General features: G+C 41.4%; 1 protein-coding gene across 1 annotated transcript in view; it reads right to left on the minus strand.

Annotated features, from left to right (window-relative positions):
• KALRN (kalirin RhoGEF kinase) overlaps positions 1-20,354 on the minus strand; it is a 537,699-nt gene extending 517,345 nt beyond the window's left edge. The window contains exon 1 of the mRNA XM_070949954.1: positions 20,282-20,354. Within this exon, the coding sequence (XP_070806055.1) occupies positions 20,282-20,354 (73 nt within the window). The remainder of the gene's footprint in view (positions 1-20,281) is intronic.
• Between the last annotated feature and the right edge of the window lie 5,626 nt (positions 20,355-25,980).

Below are 25,980 nucleotides of genomic sequence, written 5' to 3' on the forward strand. Positions count from 1 at the left end.
CTCGTCAACAATGCTGGTCAGATCATATACATGGTGAATGTCCTATAGGCAGATATGAGGTACGTTGTGTGAATTTCCACAGTAACGGAAATGGTTATTGTGATTTCCCAACAATCACATTATTAACCATGACTTTGATCATTGCAGCATCCTTCAGCACACACCATAACAGATCCATGCAAAATGGTCCTGAATCTAGGAAGACTATATGGATAGCTGTACTGCTGCCCCCTATTGCTGTGACAAACAAGCAATAGGTCTACTAATATTTTATTAACATGCTTAGCAAATAGCAGGATGGTGTAGGCAGGGGTGGATTCTACTTACCTTTTGCAACGGGGCATGCGCAGAAGCGTTTTCATGACATCAGGGTCAGAGGGCAGGGCCTCCCGCCAGTTTTACTACTGGTTCTATAGAACCGGTGCAAACCGGGGGCAACCCACCACTGGGTGTAGGAAATAGTCTGATAGTCTAGGACAGGCGTGTCCAACCTGTGGCTCATGGGCCACATTCGGCCCTGGTCAACTAGTGCACCAGCTCTATAGAACCGGTAGTAAAACCGACAGGAGGCTCCGCCTACCGACCCCGATGTCATCAGAACGCTTCTGCGCATGTGCAGAAGAGCACATGTGCGAGCGAAGCACATGCGCGCGGCCCTGTTCAAACCAGTAGTAAAGGTAAGTAGAACCCACCCCTGCCCTGTTCTAAAGGACGTTTGTTATTTATATACATTAACTGTGTTATATAATTTATATGCAGCCCAAGACAATTCCTTTTTATTCGGTGCAGTTTAGGCAGGTCAAAAGGTTGGATAACTGTGAGCTTGGGTTTGGCTGAAAAGTGATTCAGGTGTTGCAAGGAGATGAAAACTCAGGAGCCTAACACTGCTTATTTCCTGAATGAAGTGGGAAGACAAGTACCGGTAGTGAATTTAACATTTTCTGCAAATACAGAGCTACAAACATATCCAACCACTCCAGCTCCAATAAGCTTCGAACTATCCAATCAAACCAGGTTTTAAAATGTATTTTCCAAAAATAGTGGAAAAAAATAGATGAGCTAGAAAAAGCTTCAGGCTGCTTTGATGTGTTGTAAAAGGTACATTCATATTTCACTTTCTGGAAAGAAAATTGGAGGCTAAATCACTTGTCCTGCAGAAGTAATATATAATTTTTTTTCCCAAAATTATTATCCCAGTTTTTCACTCACTGTGAGTTAGTTTATTTTTTATATGTTCTTTGATCTCACAAACTGGACTACTTTCTGGACCAATTAGCAAAAGGGTCCCATTATAAATGTGAGATATTGAACAAAGATATTTCTCTTGCAAGGCAAATCATATTTTGAGATTCAGAAAGATGGGAATAAATGCTGCCCGTTTTCATGGCAGAGTTACTCAGATTTGTTTATTTGTACTTTGCCTCTTCAAAAGGATTAATATTACAATCTAAAAGCCTAGCATTACAATCCAAATGCATACCCATATGGAGAGGGGGCACATTAAGCTGATTAAAATTTATATGAACCCAAATCAAGTGTATTAAATAGTAAACACAAATATAACATTCCAAGTCTCCCTGATAGGACACCATAGTCTCTTTTACACTAATTTCCACTAATATCAATTGATGGGAATAGAAAATGTCTGTCCTCACAAGTTACATTAAGAGATTTAGGCCATGGCAACTGGGAAATCTCAGAACAGCAGGATTCCAGATGAGAAAGACCATGTCAAGAAGACTATTTTGTATAAACTGAAAGAAGCCCCCCCCCCAAAAAAAATCTGGAGCTTTCCAGCTTCCCTTTTGCATCAAATCATGGAACAAACCTGTCCCAGCAACTTTTTTTCTTTTTTTCTGTCAGATCTCCATGTTATTGTCTTTTTTTTTTTGTTCGCAACACTTTCAGCATGAGACAGCTTTAACGAGTAGTTTTCACCATAAGTTGGTAGTAATCAGCAGTTTCAAAGCATGTGAAAGTGTGTAAGGTATGTTGCACTTGCCAACAGTTCTGTCAAATGATCTGTACAGAATGGAATTGGCACTTAATTGGCCATTGCCGCCCTCTTCAATTCTCAAGCACTTTCCTGCACTGCAATTTCTTTTTCCTAGCCCCCTCCCATCACCCAGAAGCATGTTTAAGATGACCCTTTTTGAGGGTTCTTTAGTCTTCTGCTTTACCAAGCAGTCAACCAGGCAGAATTTTGAAAGAAAACTAATTCCACGCTCTCCAGGAGAAAAATGGATTCAGCTGTCTTTCAAAACTCACAATTTACACAATCCCTCTGAAAAACTGTTTGCAGAGCATGGACATCCATAAGGGAGGAAGGGGGACAAATGATCATCCGTGCGTGATGATGTCATCTTGCAATGTCATGACTTACATATTAGCATCAGATGGTGGGATGCAAGAACACAATATGGCATTTGTGGGATCGTATTATTGCATGCCTTGTGGTCATTTTGGTGTCATTGCAGTGTGCTTGGGTACCACTTCTGCAGAAGCACATTATTCTGAAAAAGCATTAAACCTACGCTCTAAATATCTTTTAAAGCCCATGTTCACATGCCCACTGAACACTCTGTATCTGTGTTTGCTCTTTCAATAAGGAGTCTAAGCATTTCTCACAATTTTGAAAACCAATCTATGCGCATACATTCATAGAGCTCTACGATGCTTGCAGCATCAATTGCCTTTATGACCCCATTTAATTCTCTTTCTTCACTGAAACTTGTGATATCAGCTAGTTTTCACATGTTAGCATGAAGGACGCTTCTACTACATTAGTTGATGCCGTCTATAGGGGGAAGTGGTCATCTCCATTTCAAGGCCATTGAGCCAGCACTGTCTGAAGACATTTCAGTGGTCACGATGTCACAGAGCACTGTTACTTTCCTACTGAAGTGGTACCTATATATCTACTCACATATGCATGCTTTCAAACAGCTAGGCTGGCAGGAGCTAGGTCGAGGATGGGAGCTCTCATTAAGAAAATGGGAGCTCTCATTAAGAAAATCAGAAAGTTTAACCAATCACTTTACTTAGTATTCCATGCAGACACAACATCAGAGCACACTCTTGGCACCAAGACAAAGCCAGTGATAGTTTCAGGAAAGGGATTAACAATGGCAGAGCAAAAAAAAATTTCCTAGAGCAAGATGAGCAGGTACCACTTTCTTCCAAATAGACAGCTCACAACTTTTGCTATCAAAGACAGGATGCAGTTTCCTGAATTGAGCTTCTCTGAGGAAGACAACAGATGGGGATAATGGCAGGGCTGGGTTCTACTTAGCTTTATTACCAGTTCGCAATAGATTGTGCGTGCAGATCACCTATGACAACATCTGGGGTGGTGGGCAGAGCCTCCTGCCGGTTTTACTACCGGTTCTTGCGAACCGGTCCGAACCAGGGGCAACCCACCACTGGATAATGGGATACCACATGGTTACAAATGGTAGATGACATCACCTGAAGCAAATAAGGCAGGATAACTGCTCTATATCTGAAAGCATTAATTGGCCAAGGAATGACATGGGAGCAATGATGGAGACAACATTGCTAAAATGTACCCTGGGCTCATTACCCAAGGACCACGTACATACATAATACAAGACTCCTTACCAAAATCTTGGCACTGCTCTGAACTCCTTTTTTGCAGGCGTTTAAGATTGCACTGCTAAAATTCAGCAGCAAACTCCAATGTCAATACAACTGATAGAAAGTGATCAGTCAAACAGTGTCTAGGCCTTGCCATCAAAGTGCAAAATTGTTAGGCTTGGCATGCTTATTCAAACTGAATTTATCCAGATGTTCAGATGGACTTTATTAGTATCACAGCCTACTCCTCTTTTGGGGTTGAAGCAAGTGTTTTAAATTGTCATGAAGGGAATGGGAAATAGTTCCAAACAGACAGCTTATTCACGATGCATTTCTTTAAATGGGAAGCTGTAAGTATAAATCAGATATGAATTAGGTATGGCACAGTTTCTTCCATTTTTTTCCAATTATTTTTCAAACTGCAAGGCACATTTTTCAACAACAAGCAATTTAGGGAAGATTTAAACATTGCATGACCCTTCCATAAAGTTTTGCATGAGGGTTTCTGTCAACTTTTTACCTGTTGGAGCATTTACTATTACGACTGTGTAATCTTAAACCATTCCTCTTGCTAATAATACCATACCTTCCATTTAAGAAAAAAAAGGTTATTTTCCACTCTATGCTGCTCTAGTCTAATTGTATGTTTCTGCTGCATCAGCATGCCTTAAATAAGTTCAGGAGGTTCACTTGTCCCTTGGTCCCATTTTCTGACCAAGCAACAAGTGGATATCTGTGATCTTTGAATGCCATAACTGCATCTGAGATGGACCATATGACAAATAGAGATAAATAAAATTATTTTCATCATGTGTGCACTGACAATAATATCCCTAGTTGGCATAGGATACTGTGCAACTCCATAAAACAAAATACTATTCCAGTTACTGAGCCATCATATTAAAATACTGAAATCTCATAGTTCTGTGTGATTGTGACTGTGATGAAAAATGTTGCCAATTTCTAAGTTACAGTACATTAACAATGAATCCTTCCTGCAGTTAAAGGGAAATCTGTTAAGTAACTCAAAACATTATGGCAAAATTGTTCCCCAATATGATGAGTTTGTAACTCTTCAGCATTAGAAATATCTATCGTATTTTGCATGGCCCTATAAGCCTTCCTTATTGCCACATGAAAATCAACACAACTGCTTCCTTTTTAAGACAAGGAGGTTACATGTGAATCAAAAATCACAGAACCCGTGCCTTTTAGAGATAAGAAATGCAGGATTTATCCAACAATTCATTATATCAAATATATTTACATTAGCCAGCAGTAAATGGTTAAGGTTCTTTTAGAAAATACTACCAAAATCTTGAATCCAAGGAATGGATTCATTCCTTGGATTCAAGGGTTGGTTTCAAGCAGCCTTGTTTGATTTTGCCCTTTTTGTTCTTTAGGAACATTAATTTGTTTTGCACAGAGAAGAAATATCCAGATTCTCCACAACTTACAAGACCGGGCCTTTATGAAATAGCCATTGCAAAATCAGTTTTCCAAGTAGACTTCCTTTGGGATACTTCCTTGGCAAGTGTATGACCTGCCAATTTTACTAAGGACTAAACTAGCATCTCTGGGGACTGTGATCCCATACCTTTTCTTCCAGTAATAGGATTTGTTTGCAGCTAATGAAATAGGCTTTTACTTTGACAACACCCTTTCCTGGATGACATCTGGTTAGGCGGCATCAACTTCCCTCAGCACACACACCCCCCAAAAAAAAGTTAATGACAACTGAGTTGGAGAGAGAATTTCCTCCTTTTCTTCAACACATTGGTTCAGAAATTGATAATCCCCAAAGACGTCGATGTTTCTCCTTCCTCTCCCATCCCATTTCTTAGTTGCCCCAGCCACAGTAGTTTATCATGTCCAATTAGCCATCTGCCATGCTGATATCATGATACAAAAGATGTGCTCAGCCTTCCACCATAACCCATCAGCGGGCCCTTTGTTCAAGCTGACAAATTGGAATCAGACCCCATTGTTCTTGTCTGACGCTCTTGTCCGCATGTAGGCTGCTACTTCTGATTAAAACAGCAGGAGTACCACAGGGCCCTCCAGGACTCAGGATCTGTGCCAGGAACCCAACACAGTATCATAAAACTTCTATTTAGCTATATGTGTTTGATTAGCAGAGTATATTGGGTTATATTATTCTCTTTAGAGTTTGCCCACTGCAAAACGTGCAAGGATTTGGGGGTTTTACTATCTGATTAGCAATTAATGTATAATTTGATTAGTTGGCATGTGTAAGGAGCAGCATCGCACCAAGCTGAACTGAACTTATTTCTCGCTCCCTAAAACCCCATTTCTATAAAGAAATAAGTAGAACTTCCTAGCAGACTACTGCTCATAATGCCAGAAGTCTATTCTGCACTAAAGGTAGTCCTTGGGTTATAAAAAGAAATTGGGACCAGAATTTTCATCACTAAGTAACACGGTTGTAAAGTGCAAAGTAATGTTACTACATCGCATCTGGAAGTCCTGGTCACCCTCATAAATCTAGAACCATACAGATTGTTAAGCAGAGAGAGGCCGGAGTCCCAAGAAAGCAATGTACAGGTACCAGTAGATGTGCAGATACCGTGGCAGGCAACAGGTACTGCAGGCAAGCAGGCAGATGAAAAAGCACCAGAAGGGACTTCCTGCCAGCTTTCCCATGGACTATGCTTGAGGGAAGCCAGCAGGAAATGTCAGAAATCACAATCAGATGATCATGGGGACCCTGAGACAGTGGGAACTCTGAGGGCCAGTCATAAGTCCCCCTCATTGAGCAATGTTATAACTTTAAACTTAGTTGAACCCATGGTTGTAACCCATCATTCTGACCTATATATCAGATATGCTGGCATGGCCTATGTACACAGACAGTACTACATACAAACCATCTGGAAAAAGATGCCTGCCCTCAGGAACAAGGTTTCGCCTGAGATCCCAAAGCTTTGCTGTTGTCTAGAAGAGTCATAAGACCTGACACTTCACCCAAGCTTTTGGTTAGACCCCTCATGTCATCATGTTTGCCATCTTTCATCTTTATCTCTTTTTTTTGTATTATAGATTTAATTGTAATTTGTTTGAGTGTAGTGAACTGTCCAAAAGTGTTGAGAGTTGGGTAAAATACAAGTTTAATAAATTATCATCATCTAAAAGAGCTGAGTTGGTGCAGTGGTTAGAAGCATTAAAAAAGCCCCAGTAAAAGCATCCTACTAGGAGTCACAGATCACTGCTGTGATAGCCCTCCTATCATAGCAGCCCAATAGAATAAAAGTTGCCACTGGAGAAAAACTATAGACAACCCTCAGTCAAATAATTTACCTATCCTTTGGAAACGTCTATTCACCAAATCTACTCAATAACAGCACTTAATTTTGTTTTTTGGTGTGACCACAAAGGCACTAAGACTCTTTCAATCACTGGAAACACAGAGTAAAACGAAGTTAAATATATTTTAATACCTACAGTACATGAAGTCAATAGGTGAGGACATCTGTTAGAGTCAGGTATCATCAGTACAAAAATGACACTCAGTTGTATATCTCAATGGGGAGTGAGGAGGTGGAGTCTTGGAAGATAGAAAATACTAACATGCACTATAATTCTTCCTGTCTTTCAATAGACAACTACCACATCAGTTTTTATCTATACCCACATAATCCTAAAAGACAGATTGTTTTCTACACATTGATGCCTTCTGTCTTTAGGCAAATAGTTGCTGGAAAACTTAATACTGAGCCTCTCTATTAGCCAATTTCTGATGCCTCCCTTTTGAAAAGGTTGCCCCTTGTTCTGAACATTAAAGTCCAGCCTACTGTAATACTGACTTAATTGCAGAGATTTTTAAACTCCCAAGTAATACAGATTATCATTAGCACTGGTGAAACTCCCACTCTAAACCAAGAGTTGCTAGCCCTTTATTCAGTGTGAACTGCCAGACAAAGTTAAATGTCTGAATATCCTGCTGATCTTCATATTAGAGGAACAATCATTGCCTCCCACTGAGCAGCAAAGCCTGTTTCTCCTCTCCCTACTCAGGACATATGACCCCACAAAATAATTTCTATTATAGAAACGACCAGGCACTTCAACCTACCAATCGCTACTATTAAAATGAAGATAATTCCTTTTCATTATCCTCAGTGAAGCATAATGCGATCAAAAAACTTTCTGTGTACCTAATTACAGTAGTTTTGTTTCACTAACTAAAATAAAAGCCAAAATCCATGCCTGTTGTAAAGAGAGAATATGAGGCTGAATTTCATGTTCCATCTTAGAGAGAGTTTCTTTTCTGTAAACTTTAGATCCAAAAATGGAAGAAATGTTCCTTGAAGGAGGGATATGTTGTCACTTGTGAGCCAAAAGCAGATCCAAACTAACTCAATTGAATTTCAAGAGCTCATTGAAAGGGCAATGGATACAACCTCTTTCTTACCAGGATATAAACATCTATCTATCCATTGACAAAAACTGTGGACAAGTCTTGGTCCGAATTAAAATATTGTCAGGATAGGAATCTAAAATAGAAATCTTTTCTGAAAATTTACCAGGAATCTCTCCCTGATTCCTGAATAGATAATGTGACCCTCCACATGTTGTTAAAAAATAATGCCAATCCATCATGATAAAACCTGCTATTTAGAGCTGGATATAGTCTTGTGACAGAGACAAATCCTAAATGTCTCCAGCTTGACCTTGGGCACTTTTAAGACAAATTATTATGTCTCTCAATAAATTTACGTTTAATCTGGTCAGCCACTAACTGAGTCATATCTCCTTATTGAAGGTTCTAGCAACATTCAGTTGCAGGAACTGTGAATGGTTGCCATTTTAAGCAATCCTGTCCTCACTCACTTTCTCCTGGAGATGCTTAATAGCTTATGACCTCTTGTGCCAAGAAAGGATAGGCAAAGCTTTGCTTCTTTCTTAGAAGCAAGCTAGGTAGCATCTTACTCATTCGCTGGCTAGCAAAAGTAGGCTTACCTTAAATGTTGTAGTTTATTAGTGCTAAAATGGCATAGACCAGGGATGTCAAATTCACGTCATCAGGGCGGTGTCACATGACTCATCTGGCCCGTGGGCCACAAGTTCGACAGCCCTGGCACAGACATTGCTGCCAGCACTCTCCCAATGAATTCCACAGTAGACACTCTTGCTTTTCTATCCACTTTATTTCCTACTCTTTCACTTGGAGGACTAATTAGGTAGGACAATAGAAATGCACCAGAGGTTTAACAGAGGTTCCCAGAATGTATTGGTTCATTACTAGTATCTAGTAATTTTTTCACAGCATCCCTTGACTAGTATCACTCTATTTCCTGTGAAACTATTTAAAATTCCGACAGTGCTTCTGAGACTTCACTATACCACTCCAAGGCTACCTATGAGGTTGTAGTACCCTTGTATGGTTGATGGGATGAACCCTCCCCCCCAAAAAAAAACCCCTCAATGATTGGGAACAAAACTAATCTTTTTTTTCCTTTCCTTTTTTTTTTTTTTTTTGCTACAATACATACTGAGCTAAAGTGTTTGCACAAAACATTTATTCTGCTATTAATTAAGTTATTGCAGACTTAATTGCCTTCAGAGGCTTGCCTGGTTCCTGCCAAGATACAAAGACAGATTTTTTTTGGAGATAAGAAACACATGAAACTTCTGCCTGAAAAGATTAGGCATCTTTCTCAGTAGCTATGTTCACACAGCATGGATGATAAAATTGGTTCTTTCTCCATGTTAAAGATTTATCCCTTTCTGCCAGCAGCACATTATCCTCATCTCAATTAATAGGACAGCAGCCATTTTCAAGGCCTCCAGCTACTGCAAAAAAGGTTGGCTGACCGAGATGCATGTGTGCGTGAGTGTCTGTAATTTAATGATATAATATCCACACTTTTCTTTCTATTCTCCCTTCCACCCGTGAATGAAGAAAAGATCACAGAATTCCCATCACTAGTTCATTAGCTCAAGAGGGAATTAAAGCTTTCTTAATCATTTCAAATGTATTTGAACAATGTGACTGGCTGAAATACTTAGCTTAGCCCCATATAGCCCTGGAGTTGTGTTGGATGTTTAAACTAATCCTGTTGGGAATTGGGTTAGGGTGTTCATATAAGACACAAGCTTTCCTTGACCCGGTTAAACATATGAGAAGGAGACTGGTGTCTTTGATTATTTTGAAGACACGCCTTTTCCTTTTATCTGTTTTTTTTTAAGCATTTGACTCAATTGCCATTTAATTTTGTTCACTAAAGGCTCATTTTGGCTTTTCATGTTTTTTATCTTTGCTGTGTTTTACAGATTATTATAAAAGCTAGTGATATAGTAGCTAAACTGTTGGATGAGGATTGGAGAGAAAGCCAAGTTCAATCTTCCATTCTACCACAGAACATTGGGTCAGTCACTCTCTTTTCATCCATCCTACCTCACAGGATCATTGTGGTGAGAATGAAATAAGGGAAACTACCTGAATAAACTATCTTCAGTTCAGGGAGGAAAGGCAGACTCTGTCAGAATATTCATGACTGGGAAGACATGGTAACAAAGTCAGCCAATGAATAGGCATAGCAATTAAGTCAGCCAATTGGGAGCTGAGACAGACTGGAGCCAGGGCATGTCTTAGTCTGCAGCTTCAGAGTCTGTGCTGAAAACCAAACTGAAACCAGTGTGTGTGTGTGCTGTCTGCTCTGCTGAAATTAAACTAACTTTTCTCTCAGAACAGTCTGCCTTGCGTTGTAACTGCTACTACGTTAAAGAAGAATCTTGGTATTGTAAATACTTCATCTGTTATTATGTACATAAAGAAGTTAATGAATCCAGCTGAATCAGCTATCTGTGTATGCTTCTGGATTTGATTTTTGCATGAAACTCTGACAGACTCTACATTTAATAAATCAGGTAAATAAATCATGAAATATATTTTTAAAAAATTCTGTGAGGGAAAAGGAGCAGGTTATTTATTTCAAGGTAAAAGAAGCATAGGGCATAATAAAGGACTGTGATATACAAGAGGTTACTAAAGCATAGTTTACTTTTTTTTTACTGTTTGTGCTCGGGCCTGCTTTGCAATATTCAAGTTGTGCTTTCAAAATCCCTTCCATAAACCCCTTTATCCTATGCAATTTAGCCCTGGGCTGGTATTCTAGGCTACAGTAAGTATTAAGTGCTAGGATCTGCCTCCAAAGAATATAAAGAGCAAACCTGTCCTAGCTCATGATCAGCCATGTTGATATTTTAAATAATAAATTGCAGGTAGATTTTCACTTACAACCTCACTTGAGCCCAGAATTATAGCCATTACCCAATGTTATCACATTTTTGCAGTGGTTGTTAAGCAAATTGCCACGGTCACTAAGTGAATCACCAGTCATTAAGTAAATCTGCCATCATTAAGCAAACACTGTGGTTGGTAAGCAAACTCATTATTTGCAATGGATGTTTTTTGACATATAAACCAGAAGTAAAACACAAAGCTACATGTAATCTTCAAAACAGACTCGCCAAGGACCCAAAATTGTATTTTATAAATTATAAAAAGAGAAAAAATAATGACTAGACAGTAATCACATTTGATTTTAGGTGAACTTTCAATGCATATGCAATTTTTTTTTTTTTTAATTTTGATTTATATGCCGCCCTTCTCCGAAGACTCAGGGCGGCTTACAATGTGCTCAGCAATATGCAATGAAATCAAGTTTAGTTTTGGGAAGGAGTGTCATTAGTTTTGAAGCTACCAAGAGGTGTCCATTCTCAAACTCCCCATTGCTCTCCTCGTGAACCCCAATGAAGAGGATTCGTTGTCCATCCCCTTCTGTAACAGTCATCACAAGCACAGAAAAGAAGGAAATGTGAATCCTGGACTGGGGGATGGAAGGAGGAAGAGGACCTGGTTCTGAGATAAGAAGGAGAAGATCCTAGATTGGGGACAGGAGGGTAAAGATTTGGGTGTCGAACTAGTGGCCCTATTTTTGAGGACAGTGGCAGGAAAACAGGCGGAGAGCAAAATGTCAGGGAAGCATGTGATGGCTGGGCATGGGCAAAGGAGTATGACAGATCAAAGGAAGAAGAGAGAATACCAGGGACATAGGATGGGGAAGTGAAGAACTAGAAGAACATAGGACAAGGAAGCAGGATTCTAGGTGGACACAGAAGGAGAATGAACTAAATGAACTGGGGGAATATGGATAAGGCAAAGCTGTTTGGTATCTGCCCCCTTAAAAACAAAAGAGCAAGGCTATACATTTTAATTTTGTTAGATTCCTGGGCAGACAGCTATTCAGAGTTGAATAACCAGATATAGCTAAGAAATATCAGGTGTAAAGTCCAATCAAGCATTTTCTTTCCTAATATATAAATCCAGTCTTTTTCCCAGGTTTAAGTTGAAGTCTGTTTGTAGAGACACTGAATCAAATGTGTTGGAGATTCCATATTTTCACCATTTAAATAACTGTCTGCTTCCTCCAGTCAAAATTTGAAAGATGATAAATCATCAAAATAACTACATTTAGGACTGCCAAACAGTTCCAGAAAGAATTTGCCTATGGTGGATTTGCAAATTCTGAGAACCGAATTTAGAAGCTCAGAAAAGTGCTTGTATGGCTTGCATTCAGAGGGAAAACTTACAGAAGAAGGAACCAACAGGCAACCCGTGTCGAGTGCCTGTTTTGTGCAAAGAATTCTTCTACACAACTAGGAATCCTGTTTTTTTCCAGGCTCCCCAATCATCTACAGAGTTTTTGTAGATTTGCTTTTGTAAAAGTGTTGTCTCACATTCATGCAGAGGAATCTTCCACTGAGATCCTTTCACATTCCTAATGACCAAAGACAATTATTTTACTTGAAGAATGTTTGCAGAGCTTTGCAGGTAGAGAGGGTGCACGGCCCTCTGCATTCACCCTCCATGGCTGCTTTCTACCACGTTAACCGACAAGGAAGCATCATCATGTCTGCATGGCCTTTAATTCAGTGGAGGTGTGGGCAGATTGTTACTGAGCTCAGTGCCCATCAGACAGCAAACAAATCATTGAAGCTTTCAACTCTATTTATCAATGTACCATGCGCATCTGCATCTGATTTGCAATGCAGGCAGAGAAAGGCTGCAATAATGTTAAAGTTGACACAGAGATTCATAGCCAAAATATTACTGTCTCTTCTGGACCTCAGACTCATTGATTAGCGCATATCATGAAAGCTGACCTGATCAATTACAAAGTCTGAAAGCACAGAAATCAAGACATCCTGAAGTGCAGGACGCACCACCCGAGACAAGCACAGTATTGAATCAACATCTATGACTTATTAAGAGCTTCAGAGTTCTTCAGCCTCAAGGAATCCTTCTCAACAATTTCAAGAAGCCGTATTGATCAAACAGCTCAACCCCTCGCCAATCATTCTTTTCCATCTTATTTAGTAATAGAACTGCCAATCACTTGTCCCTATACGAATAATATCAGTAAAATTATAACCCTGAACTTCAATGACTTGTACAAAAAAAATTTTTTTTGCACTGACAAAATAATTCCCTTTTCTTGGCATTTGTGCACTTGTATTGTATTATTCTGGCATTTTCTATTACAAATATTGAACTTAAGACAAAATATGTTTCTGTTTTCAAGAAGAAACTGATGAAATACTGGTACCAATTTTCCTACACACTCTTATTTCAGCGGAAACAATATTGGCATTAATAATATTAGGCTCGCATCAAAGTACTCTAAGAGCTCAAGTGAATAAATATTATTTTTAGAGAATTAACAACTTATTAAAAATGGGAGTGTCCTGTTCAGATTTAATTAGATTATCTTTAAAATATCTATATGCAGATGGGTTCTATTTACCTTTACTACCAGTTCGCAATGGGACCCCGCGCGCACGCTCTTCTACATATGCTTCTCTTGTCTGTTTCCTATCTGGTCCATCTAGGAAAACTGACATTGGAATACTATCCCACCAGAAATTAGACCTTGCTGGCCTTTCATAGGACACTAAAAATCTGGCTTTGCCATTGAATCTGGGGCCCTGAAAAGTATGAGTGAGCCTGTGTCATGGCTTGCTTGAGTGAGAATCTTCTTGGCTGCTATTTTTATGTTATTTTTATTTCTAACTCTGGCTGTCTTTTACTGTATTAACGCCATTTGAATTGTGAACCGCCCAGAGTCATATGTATGAGAAGGGTGGCCTATAGTATAAATTCACTAAAAAATAAATTCTAGGCAGCCCCTACTGTACCATATTGTAATATACTATAAATATTACTACTATGGTATTCATGGTCTCTGTAATATCATGATCATTCAGTGCTAATTTATCACCCAGTGCTGTTAGGTCTTTCCTAACTACCTAAGCCTTTGACAGCATATTAGTCTCAAGGTAATAGCAGCCTGCTTGTGCGATATATTTGTTTTTGTTTTACAACTGCTGCCAAGGTATGTGGGTGTTTTTGTTACCAATGTCATCTGCTCTTCCACCAATGTTCTTCTGCCTTAAATATGATTATGTTTCCAGTTGTCCATACCCGGCTGAGCCTATGATATTGGTGCTGCATTGTATTTTAGGGGAAGGGAGTTTATAGAGCCCATCTGCTTTGCATACAGAAAACCTCCGATACCTCTTTTTCAGAGTAGCATCAGATGGAAGATGATGGGAAAGGCCTCTGCTTGACATCCAGGAGAACTGATTCGTTGAGAGAAAGCATGTTCTGCATGCAAAGTGCCCCAGCATCATTAGTTATTATCACTCATTAAAAGGTTCAAGGAGCAGGAAAGGAGACTCTATATTTCTGTCAGAGTCAGAAACTGACATAGGCAGGATAACATCTCATCCAGTTGTCACGTATATTTCAAGTTTTAATTACCTGAGGATCTGACAAACTATAGAACAGCCACAGCTGCTCCTTCAGTTTGGTTCTCAGATCTTTCTTGCAAAATGGTGACCTCTGTTAAAGATAAGATCACATGAACCATCAATATTCATTGGTGAACATACCAGTGGACATAATTGCTGGACATTATTACATATTGAGGGTGAGTTTGGTGTAGCGGTTAAGGTTCCAGGTAGAAATCAGAAGACCATGAGCTTTGCCCTTTTTTAGGCACAAAGCCAGTTGAGTGACATGGGCCAGTTCCTTTAAATCAGCCCTAGGAAAAAGGTAAGGGTAAAACATTTCTGAAAGTCTTCCAAGAAAACTGCAGGGACTACTTCAGGCAGGCCCCAGGCACTGACTCAAAGATGCACACATACAAAAGGAACATACTACCATATTAATAAATGGAGTAGGACCAAAGTAAGGTAAACAAATATTCTGCAAGTAATTAGAAGGACTTTGGTAACATCTCCTGGCAAACAACTATTTTAAAAAGCATACACTTTTAGATGCTAGAGCCGTGATGGCAAACCTATGGCACGCGTGCCACAGGTGGCACGCAGAGCCATATCAGTGGGCACACGAGTTCAGCTCCAGCATGCATACACGTGTTGGCCAGCTGATTTTCAGGCCTTTTGGGCCCACCGGAAGTAAAAAAAAAGGCTGTTTCCGGCCTCCCGAGGGCCTCTGGAGGAGCGGGGAAGGGCATTTTTGTCCTCTCCAGCCTCCTAGAAAGGCTCTGGAGCCTGGGGAGAATAAAAAACGGGCCTACCTTGCCATCACATGCCAAAAGTGGGGGGAGCACAGAGGGGTTGCACACACGTGTGGGGGCGGGTGCATAGAATTATGAGTGTGGGCACGTGCGCGAGCGACCCCACACACACACGCCACCCACTTTTGGCATGTGATGGCAAAAAGGTTAGCCATCACTGTTTTAGAGCCACTCTAGCCACTCTCTCTCTATGGAGTGCGGTCTCTGCATTCTAGGCATTCTTTGCATCTGATAAAGACTCCTTCGTTATTGTCACATAGCTCCCCTCTTACAATTTCTGCAAGTCAGACAATCAAAATTAAGCTCCCCTTCATGCTGAAAGCTACGGCCACCTCCTTTTTCCTGGCTCCAAAAACCTACCTTAGAGCAAGAAAATGCTCCAGTAAATGTATGTATAGCACTTATTTATCTAAAAATCTGATTTCTAAGCCAGCCAACTCATAGCAATTGAGGGTGATGCACAAGATAGTACAAACAAAAAAGGGGGATAATAAAGCACACAAAGCATGTTTATAAAAATTTCCACTGCAGCTCAAACATTCTAACCTAATGACTGGGGGTGGGGAGCAAAGGGATATTGCCTAGGTCCCATCAGATAATGCTATTTTAAAGATGGACCTAGGACATGCCATCTGTCAAACCTTACTGTATGTTGTGGAAGGCAGTCCAAGAGTTACTCTTATTTTGTATGAATTGAGACTGAGGCTACAAATCCCAAATTCCCTGCAGGAAAAATGTATTTTTCTGGACTTTTGCAACTTGTCTTTCTTCTTTTAGAAGAATTACTGGGTCTTGAAGCTGAAATGAGGAGAAGCAAAAGTTCTAATTTGGATTTGTTTTGTTTTTGTTTGGGCCCATTCAAGAAGAGAAAATCTACAGGTATCTTTAAGGGCAATCTACATTTCCAGGATTCAAACCACTGTCAAATACATTTAGTTCTTGAAGGCAATTGGTAAGTTATGGCTGATTTCACACGACACTGAACTAGGGATTTAAAACCATTTATCAAACAAAATATTGTGGTCTGGTTTGCATAGAATAATAGGTCATAATGTGTACATTCACATAGCAGACTAAGCCAAATAAGAAACCATATTATGACTTATTAATGCAATGTTGTGAACTTAGTCTGTGACTAAAAAAGCTCCAAGAAGACCTCAGAATCAAAATCTGGTATTATAGCCTGAAGGCCCCCAATTCTTTCTTTTAATGTATTATTATTTATTTATTTAAATAGCATTACTACTGGTAACAATGAACATTCCTGTTCGTTATTATTCTTTCATTTAACTAGGGCAGAGGTGTCAAACTCAAGGCCCACAGGCTGAATCCAGCTCACGGGGTGCTTAGATTTGGCCCGTGGAGCCGGCCTGGAAATAGCGAAGGACTGGCCCGCGGTGTCTCTGCTAGCAAAAACGGGGTGCAGGAGGGGACCCATTTTAGCCACCAGAGTGCTCCAGGAGGCTTTGCCAGGCCCATAACGGGAGCCCTTGGAGTGCTCCAGGAGGCCGTCCTTGACTCAGAAGGTTATAAAAGGAAGGAAAGGTAAAATATTTTACTTTGCAGGCTTGTAGGATTCTGCTACTACAGCCTATGTCAATAATTTATAGTTCTAGTCTTCCTATGGAGCCAGTTTCTTAATCTGGTCTCTCTCTCATAGGTGATCAAGTAGATCAAGTAAGTATTACAAAAACAAAATCACAGAAATGTGTGCCTCTCTATTTTTATAAGTGTATAAAACCATGTGTGTGGATGTGCAGTCCCATGTCACACGCCCATGGCCACACCCACACCGGCCACGCCCACCATGGCCCAGCACCCCTCCCCCCCACACACACACACATGGCCCTCCGAGGTCAAACACAACCTTGATGCGGCCCTCAATGAAATTGAGTTTCCTGAACTAGGGCTTTTAACTGTTCATAAAGTTTTCTTTACTACAGTGTGTTCTTTGAACAAGCTACTCACTGTTCTGTTCTCTTTTACTCCATCCCCTTTCCTAGCATCTATCAGTACTGACAATAACACTAAGTATGTTGAACATCTATGGTACATATGCAATGTAGAAAAGTTGTACAAACTGAAAGAGAATTTCTCTAAGCGAATGATTTTTCCAGTAATAGTTAATGTGACTTCATCAATTTGAAGCCCACAGTCAGAAGACTGGATCTTTCTCGCTCACTGTCCACTGTTCTCCTTAATTTAAAATTCTGCCTTATTTTATGACTACAAATGAATGTTTGCGTTTATGACTTAATAATAAATTCCTGCCTGGAACACAATCACTACTTATCTACAGAGTGCCAAATATTTCTCTGAATAGATCTGAATGCCAAAACCACACATATACATTACACTAAATCCACAGGTCTCCTAAACTAAATTATAAACAAGATTATTTCAGTACTGAATTTCTACTTGGGCCAGAAATGTCTCATCAGATTATTACTTCAAAAAATAATTAAGAAATTACCTTTCAAAGTAAACAAATAGCAACAAAGAATTAAAACAAAATAAAAACAAAGCATTGAAGATATTGAGTTTGGTAAGATTTGTACAAATTAAAAGGTATCCTTTTTACCATACATAGCCCATTTGTACTCCAGAAACCTGTAAAAAGTCTACAATTGGTTTGCTCGTTTCCCTGTTAAGGTCTCAATAGGAAAATATCATTCAGCTGAAAGAAGTTCATGAGATACAAGCAGAGTCATATCTTATTATAATTATCCTCTGAGATCAAAGCAGATTCCCTTAAGTGGGCTGTAACCTTCTATGAATGGCAGGGGACTAAGAACGGAAGTCCAACATGAATAAATTTCTTGAAAAGTTGTGGGGGTAAGGTGAATGTCTGGTGTGACTGCAGGAACCTTGGATGGGACAGATGATGGGGTTGAATTTAAGATGAAAAGAAAAGCAGCTGGAAAAGCAAAGCAGACGGTCACCATAGGAGCAAAAAAACAACCCATGTAGAAAGGTCAAGCTTCCCCCTAAAGAAAATAAGGGATACTTTGCACTCCTTAATGACAACTGCCTGGACTACTTCCCCACTTTGGGGGAAGTTCTGTTACGGAAGGTAAGGAAGACACTGAAGGAAGAACATTTCTTACACTTTTGTTAGACTAAGAACATAAATGGAAAACAAGCTCCCTCTTGCATTTACAGGCATAGTTCACAAGCCCTCTTCTCCTGTGCCCTTTTAGAGAAATGAAGCTACTTGCATTTACACATCCATTGTGGGTGTCAGAATTAAGGAGCAAACACCAGTTCCCCTGTCGTGCCCTTTATGTTGACCTTCTCAAAGGCCCGACTGTAAAGTTCACAGCAAGAAAAGCCTTCTCTTTCCAGGAAACATTCATACATTATTAAAATCCCACAGAGTTCTACTGGAATTCTGGTGAGAAGTCATAACTGAAAACATGGAAGCTACAGGCACTTCCTCAACTTACCACCACAATTGGGGCCAAAATGTCTGTGATGTGGTTCTTAAATGAGTCACCTGATTCAATGATCTTTTTTTTTTTGCCACAGCCATTAAGCAAAGCACAGTGAATCCTGCTGTCATTAAGCGCAATCAGCTTTCTCCATTGATCCTGCTTGCTGGCGGTACCCTAGCACATGACTTTGAAAATCATTGTAAATACATGCCAGTTGCCAAATGCCCAAATTTTGGCCACATAACCATTGGCATAAGACACTTTTTTTCCACCATCATTGTAACTTTGAACAGTTATTATGTAAATGGTTGTACACCAAAGACTTCCTGTATTTTAAAACATTTATATCATCATCATCACCTACAGAGCAGTAAGATACTTGAAAGAGGCATGAGTGTATTTACAATTATGTTAATTCCTGAGCAGAGTTAATGCCATCTCTGCTACACACTACTAAATTGTAGTTAGTGAAGTCATTCTTCCCCTAGTAAATTGTAGTTACTGAAGAGCCCCGCCCACAATTCTTATTCCTCTTACAAACCCCGGGTGTAAGGTAACACCGTGCCAAATCGTAGTAAGAGCTCGAAGATGGCTAATATCTAAGCCTCTGGCTCCATCACCAGACCTGATCTATACATCACCTTAGAAGATGTGTTCAGAAAGCCAACGTACGACTGCCTGCCTTCCCCAGAAAGGCAAAACGTTACACTATATAGCGTCGTTTCATCCCCTCAACTCGACTTTTATGCCTAAAAAGTCAGGAGGGTGAGGCAGGCTGCACTAAGGCAGCCTTCAAACAACGCGGGTAGTAGTGCGGAATCTTGGAGACACTAAAAGCACCCAACAAGCCGCCTTCTCTCGGTTGTGCACAAAAGTGATCGAAGATCGCCCGAGTGAAAAGCAAAATCCTCTTTTTAAAAATAAATTAATTAATTAATTAATAGCAATAAGTGTTCCGACAGCCACGAAGCCCAGGAAAACACAAGAGACCACAAACCGGCGCACACCCCTAAATGGAACCCAACCCGTAAGAAAGGAAAGAGAGCACAGCATCCTCGCCTTGCCTTGCCTTCGACAACTGATAGGCAGCCAACAGTTTGTTCTCTTCCCCCCCACACACATACATACACACCGCCGCCCAACACACACACCCCATCCTTCCGCGGCAAAAGCACACCAAAGCTCAGCTCACAAAAAGCACCGTTTGGCAAGGAGACGTTTTGCCCAGTGCCAGAATAGTGGTGGGGGAGAGAGAAGGAAACACGAAGTTGCGGGGCTTTTGTAGGGTTTTTTTTTCCTTTTTTGCTCGCAACGACCAAGGAAAACAATACAGGGCGGGAGATGAGACGGCGGATGGGAAGGAGGCGTGAGTCCAGAAGAAGGCTCCCCAATTAGGAACCCCTCAGCTTCTCTCTCTTCTCTCCCCCCCCCCCGTAACAAAGGCAACCGAACCTCTCACGCACGCCGCTACGCCAATCGTCCCCGCACACACAAGGCAACACCTCGCCGAACCTCGCCTCCAGGTCTCTCGCTTGGGCGCTGGCAGCCCTCTCGTCTTGTCAGCACAGCCCACAGCCCACCCCCCGGCCCCTGCCTGGCCGCGCCGTCCCTCCGCGTTTCTACCTGTTCGGAAAAAGGCGTCCACCTCCGAATCCGGGACCGCTCCTTCCTCCGCTGCCCCTTCGGCGGGGTTCATGGCTGGGCACGGGGAGAAGGGGCTCGCGAGCAGGAACGGCGGCGGCGGCGGCAGCAAGGGATCCCGGCGGCTGGGTAATATCCAGTGAGTGGAAGCAGAGAGGAAAGGGGCGAGAGACGGAGAGAGAGAGAGAGAGAGAAAGAGAGAGAGAGGAGCCACGCGCCCGCGCGCGCGCGCGCCCCCCGAGGAGGGAGGGGGGGAAAGTGGGATGGAGGCGTCTTCAGCAGCCCGCTTCGGCACTTCCCATCCTTTGCCACAGTGTCTGCTGGGAGCTGCCGCTGCCAACAACCCGGCGGAGGGTGGCAGGGGTCCCTCTCCGCCGCTTTCTCAAAAGGCGTGCGCACAACACACGCACGCACGCCCAGACCGTACACACCCACCGCAACCCTATCTCCTTCAGCGGTAGCGGCAGCCGCCTCCTTGCGCCGCTCCGGCTCTGCCCGCCCGTCCGCCGCCCCCCCCCTCCCTCCTCTCTATTGTTCAGACCGGCTTTGCTTGGACGTCCTCGCCCACAAGCCGCCTTCTCAGTTCGTGCCGGCGGTTCCCCTCGCTCTCCTCCGCTGGACAAGCCTTCCCTCCCCCCGCGGGACTCTCGCTCAGACCCACCCCCCTCTGCCCCGCCTCCCCCGCCAGAAAGGCGAAGCCCACCGAGCCAAACCCACCAGAGGTGGGCGGCAGAAGAGATGACAGCTCCACGTTTGCGGAGCCGCCGGCTTATAGCCGAAGGATGTCCCCCCAACGCCGAGTCCGCTCCCGCTTCCTTTGAAGGCTCATTGTTGTTGCAAGCGGCTTTGGCAGGACTTCCTGAGAGGAGTGGGGAAAGAAGCGCGGGAAGGGCGAAGCGTGTGTGTGTGTGTGTGTGTGTGTGTGTGTGTGAATTTACTGGGGGAGGCCAAGAGATTGAGGGGCTTCCTTTTATTTTTTGTACCGTTGTGTGGTACAACCACCTTCCTGGTCGAAACGGCCCCGCTTTCCCATTCCCCAACCCACCCACCCACATCCATCCACCCACCCGGCTTCTTTCTCCTGCCCGCCTTCGCCTCCCCGCCCAGCTCTCCTTTAAGATGAGTCACTTCCATTTACAGAAACTGCAATTAACGTCGTTTCTTTCTCGGGCGGAAGAGTTTAAAGCAAACGGGGGCCGTGGTGAGGGGGGGGGGAGAAGGGGAGAAAGGCGGCGAGGAAACGTTCAGGTGCTGTTCGCTGGGGACCTAAGTGGGCAGAGGGCGGGGCAGGCTCCTGTTGAATTTCGGAGAGCGGAGGAGGGGGCGTTTCTTCCGGACGTCATTTGGGTAATTGTGGCAGACAGGAGGCTCGGGAGGCTTCGGAACAGTAATTAGGGGCCTTGACAGTTGCTAGAATAGGACTGGAAGTTCCATTTTTGAAGGTGTCCAAAATAAAAAAAAATGTCTGTCCAAAAGGAAAATAGATAAAAGAGGAGGAGGGAAACATCACCCAGTTTTTCCAACAAGTGGTTTTTGTTTTTCTCCTTCAAGGAAAACTATTTCCAGCAGTGTGCATTTCAAACTGGTGTCCCTTCAGAAAGATCCCTATAAAATCACCACTTTCTTATTTACCTATTATGCTGATAGGCCTTCAAACTATTTCTCTCTTCTTCTTTTTTTTTCTTTTAATGTTTTACGATGGTTCAGGTTTCAGGATGGTGTTCAATTATAGCAATGGGTAGAGAGGTACTGTAGATATAATAAGAGAAAGGGGTCCACCAGGAACTAGATTTTCAGATTGCTGGAGACCTTGGGCTCAGACTGATGGTTTTATTTTTGAATCAGTCTCTATTAAATTTACATACAATCAGAAAAAAAAAACAAGGAAAATAGAGAAGAATAAATTGAAATGACATTGATAGAAATTTAGAAAGTTGAAATCAGAGTTTAAAAAATTGCAATGTTTGGATTATTGTACAGTAACTGAGAGCTTTAGCAAGTATGATTCAGTTTATAAATTATAAACTAAGAAGATGGAATAGAGGGCAAATATGTGGTATAATCTTAGGAAGGAAGGATTGGTTGGTAGCTGCTATAAAGGAAGGATTGGTTGGTAGCTGCTATAAAGATTGGATGTAATAGATTTAATTATCTTCTCTTTATTGTACAGCTTCTCACCTTTTTTTGTTTTCATCTTTTTCTTAACTTTCTTTTATATATGTTCTTGCTGTATCAATTAAAGAAGTTACATCCAATCATTTATCTTTTATTTTTTAAAAAAATCTTCAAAAAATTATATAAAGAAAAATATAGCAAATTTAGGAAATTGGAGAATGGGAGACACGATGAATGTGGTATGATGGACCCTTTCTGCAAAATTATAATCCAAAAATGACATCCACTTGAATTAAATTCCATAAGATTTATTTTTAAAAGTATGAAGTAATTTTTGATACTAACACATATTCCCATAACTCAGTTTATCATTCTTCTGTCTAAGGAATTATTTGTGCTTTCCAATAAGAAGTATAGAGCACTCTAGCAGTTGTTACCATATACAAAGCCAGATGAGTATATTTTCCAAAAATATAAGGTATTTATATTTAGTAAATAAATAGCAGATAACCACCCAGAGTCATAAGATGGGTGATATAGAAATTCCGTGTAGAGTGCATTGCATTGAGAAAACAATGCATGCTTTGGGACATCTTATGTATAGGTCCTTTGACCCACTCCTACCACCTGCTCTTCAAACAGGAGTAATAAGCCAAGGAGGATTACCTATTGGGCAGTGGTGGGTTTCAAATGTTTTTACTACTGGTTCTGCGGGTGTGGCTTGGTGGGCGTGGCATGGCTTGGTGGGCGTGGCTTGGGCATAGCAGGGGCAGGATACTGTAAAATCTCCATTCCCTCCCCAATCCAGGGGAAGGTTACTGCAAAATCCCCATTTCCTCCCGATCAGCTGGGACTCGAGAGGCAGAGAATAGACGTGGGCGGGGCCAGTCAGAGGTGATATTTACTGGTTCTCAAGACCTCAAAACCCACAGCCATTTAGTCTTACTAGGGTTGAGTCTGAGTCTGTTCCTTCCCCTCTACACCCTCCCCAACTCTAAACACTGACTCAGAACTTGACAGCATCACTTAGATGTACAACTGGATAACATCAGTATATTGAGGATACCTAACTTCATACCAACGGATGACCCCATTCAGTAGTCTCAAGTAGATTTTAAATGACAACAGGGAATAAGTAGAATATAGAGGTACTTCATAAAATAAGAGGGCTGGACCCTCATTCAAAGATGAATTCACATTATCTGGGCCCAGTCACATGTTATTTAGAAATAAGTGACAGTCATAGCTTTGAGTACTCTATCAACTTTCTTACAACTACACTGTTTCCCCAAAAATAAGACCTCCCTGGATAATAAGCCCAATCAGGCTTTTGAGCACATGCGCTAAAATAAGCCCCCCTGAAAATAAGACATCCCCTGAAAATAAGCCCTCCCCAAAAATATTTAAACGCATGTGCAGCTGGTCCCCGCCATTTCCTCTGGTTAAGGTTAGGGAGACAGAGCTGGAAATCAGGTAAGATGGCAAGAGGAGCCCCATCTTGCTCCATGCACCCCAAACTAATAAGACCTGCACGAAAATAAGGCCAACCGCTTATTTCGGGGTTCAAAAAAATATAAGACAGGATCTTATTTTCAGGAAAACACAGTATCAACTTTCTTACAACCAACAGATTCTAACTAATCCTAGATAGCATGCCAGACTATACCTCAGCTAATTCAACGGGATCTGCACAGTTGCAGTCCAGCTCAGAGTGAACCTGAAAGATTTTATCCAACAGATGCCTTGAAAAATTCTCACAGTACAATGATATATGGAAATGACCTTAGGAGACTACAGGAAGAGTTGCACAGTAAAGGACTGACAAGCAGCAGCTGAGTCCACAAAAGCAATGGGGGCATGGCAAAGATCTCAGACTTGCAAGTTTGATGTCAGCCATGCAAGGCAGTCCAGACAAGAAGCATGCTCAGAAGTAGTAGCCCTAACTTTATCCTAAGGTTACATTAACAGAATCTTGCGAGTCTGAAAGTATATCTTTCCCACATACCATTACAGGGGTCTTTCAAAAAAATGTTTTGACCCTCACTTCACAGAAGGAAATGAGTTAGCAATAGCACTTACACCAGGGCTGTCAAACTCGTGCCCATTCCCATGCCCAGTTTAGCGAAGGGGAGAAAAGTCCCGATACGTCACGTGATGCCACCATGACGATGCAAGTTTGACACCCCTTAGATTTATATACCACTTCATTGTACTTTAGAAACCCTCTCTAAGCATCTTACAGAGTCAGCATATTGCCCCCAACAATCTGAGTCCTCATTTTACCAACCTTGGAAGGATGGAAAGCTGAATCAACCTTGAGCCAGTCAGCATCGAACTCCTGGAGTGAGCAGTGAGTTAGCCTGCAGTACTGTATTGTCACCACTGCTCTACCACGGCTCTTAAATTGAGACATCTTAAACTGGGCCATCAGATGGTAATCCATGGGTGCAATCAGAATGGAGACATACCTATGTTTTCCCACTGTCTTCACATGATGTAACCCTTAATAAAAGGATTAATATACCCAATATTTTAATATGGTGGTTGATTTCAATCCACAGCCCTGGAGGTGGGATCAGGATTGGCTTGGAATTTCATGGTGGCCTCAACAGTCATGGGAAGATCCTCAGCATTACAGATCCAATGTGCAAGGAAGGTCACATGTTGCTTATTATTTATATCTAAGACTATCTGAAACATCAATTGGAGTGGAGAGAGGGGGGAGGGAGGGAGCATAATAGTACAAAAACCATGCCCCCTCCCCAAGGTATAGAAATATGATCAGTACCTCATTGTACTCTCAGCTGCCACACACATTGAGAAAATGTGTGTTATTTAAACAGGCATTTAGGGGCTGAGATGAGGGAGATGGATATGATTCCATTCATGAAGTTGTCATTTTCATTATGATTTTTATTATTATATGTACTGCATAGTGTCTTGTGTACCGCATTGGTAACCTTATTAGATTTATTATTTAAATGAAATTGCATCAGATCACTTATTTATTTACTGCTTTTATTGAGTAGAATAAAAATAAATGATACACAGAAGTACAAGAAATAAAAATTTACATGACATATATATTGACAGATACATATACATAAACACAAAGTTCTACAGAGGCATTGCAATGAACAGTAACCATGTGTCATTATAATCATCCCTAGCTAATTCATGCTGATAAATGATTCATTCATAAGTTGCCCAGGGCATCAACTTTGCCAACCCATGGGCCATACGTTTATCTTTCCAATGCTGAAAGAATAGGCCTTTCAACTATACATATGCCATTTTCTTTGCTTAGATGTCAACTTCCACATGAAAGGAATAATGTTAATATCTGAAAATATTGGAACTTCATCCAGAGTTGAGTTAGTACTTGTGATAACTGCTTCCCCTTATCTATCTATCTATCTATCATCTATCTATCATCTATCCAGTTTCTATGATGGAAATATAGGATGGGGGGAAATGGAATAAATTTAGGGCACTGTACAGTAGTATCTCTAGGGTTCTGCTTCAGTTAAAAGCAGCATTGCAAGATATGTCTTGCTCCTTTGTGA

The sequence above is a fragment of the Pituophis catenifer genome, unplaced genomic scaffold, assembly GCF_029215685.1.
Source record: "Pituophis catenifer annectens isolate HBS135680 unplaced genomic scaffold, rPitCat1.0.hap2 SCAF_1, whole genome shotgun sequence".
Taxonomy (NCBI): Eukaryota; Metazoa; Chordata; class Lepidosauria; order Squamata; family Colubridae; genus Pituophis; species Pituophis catenifer.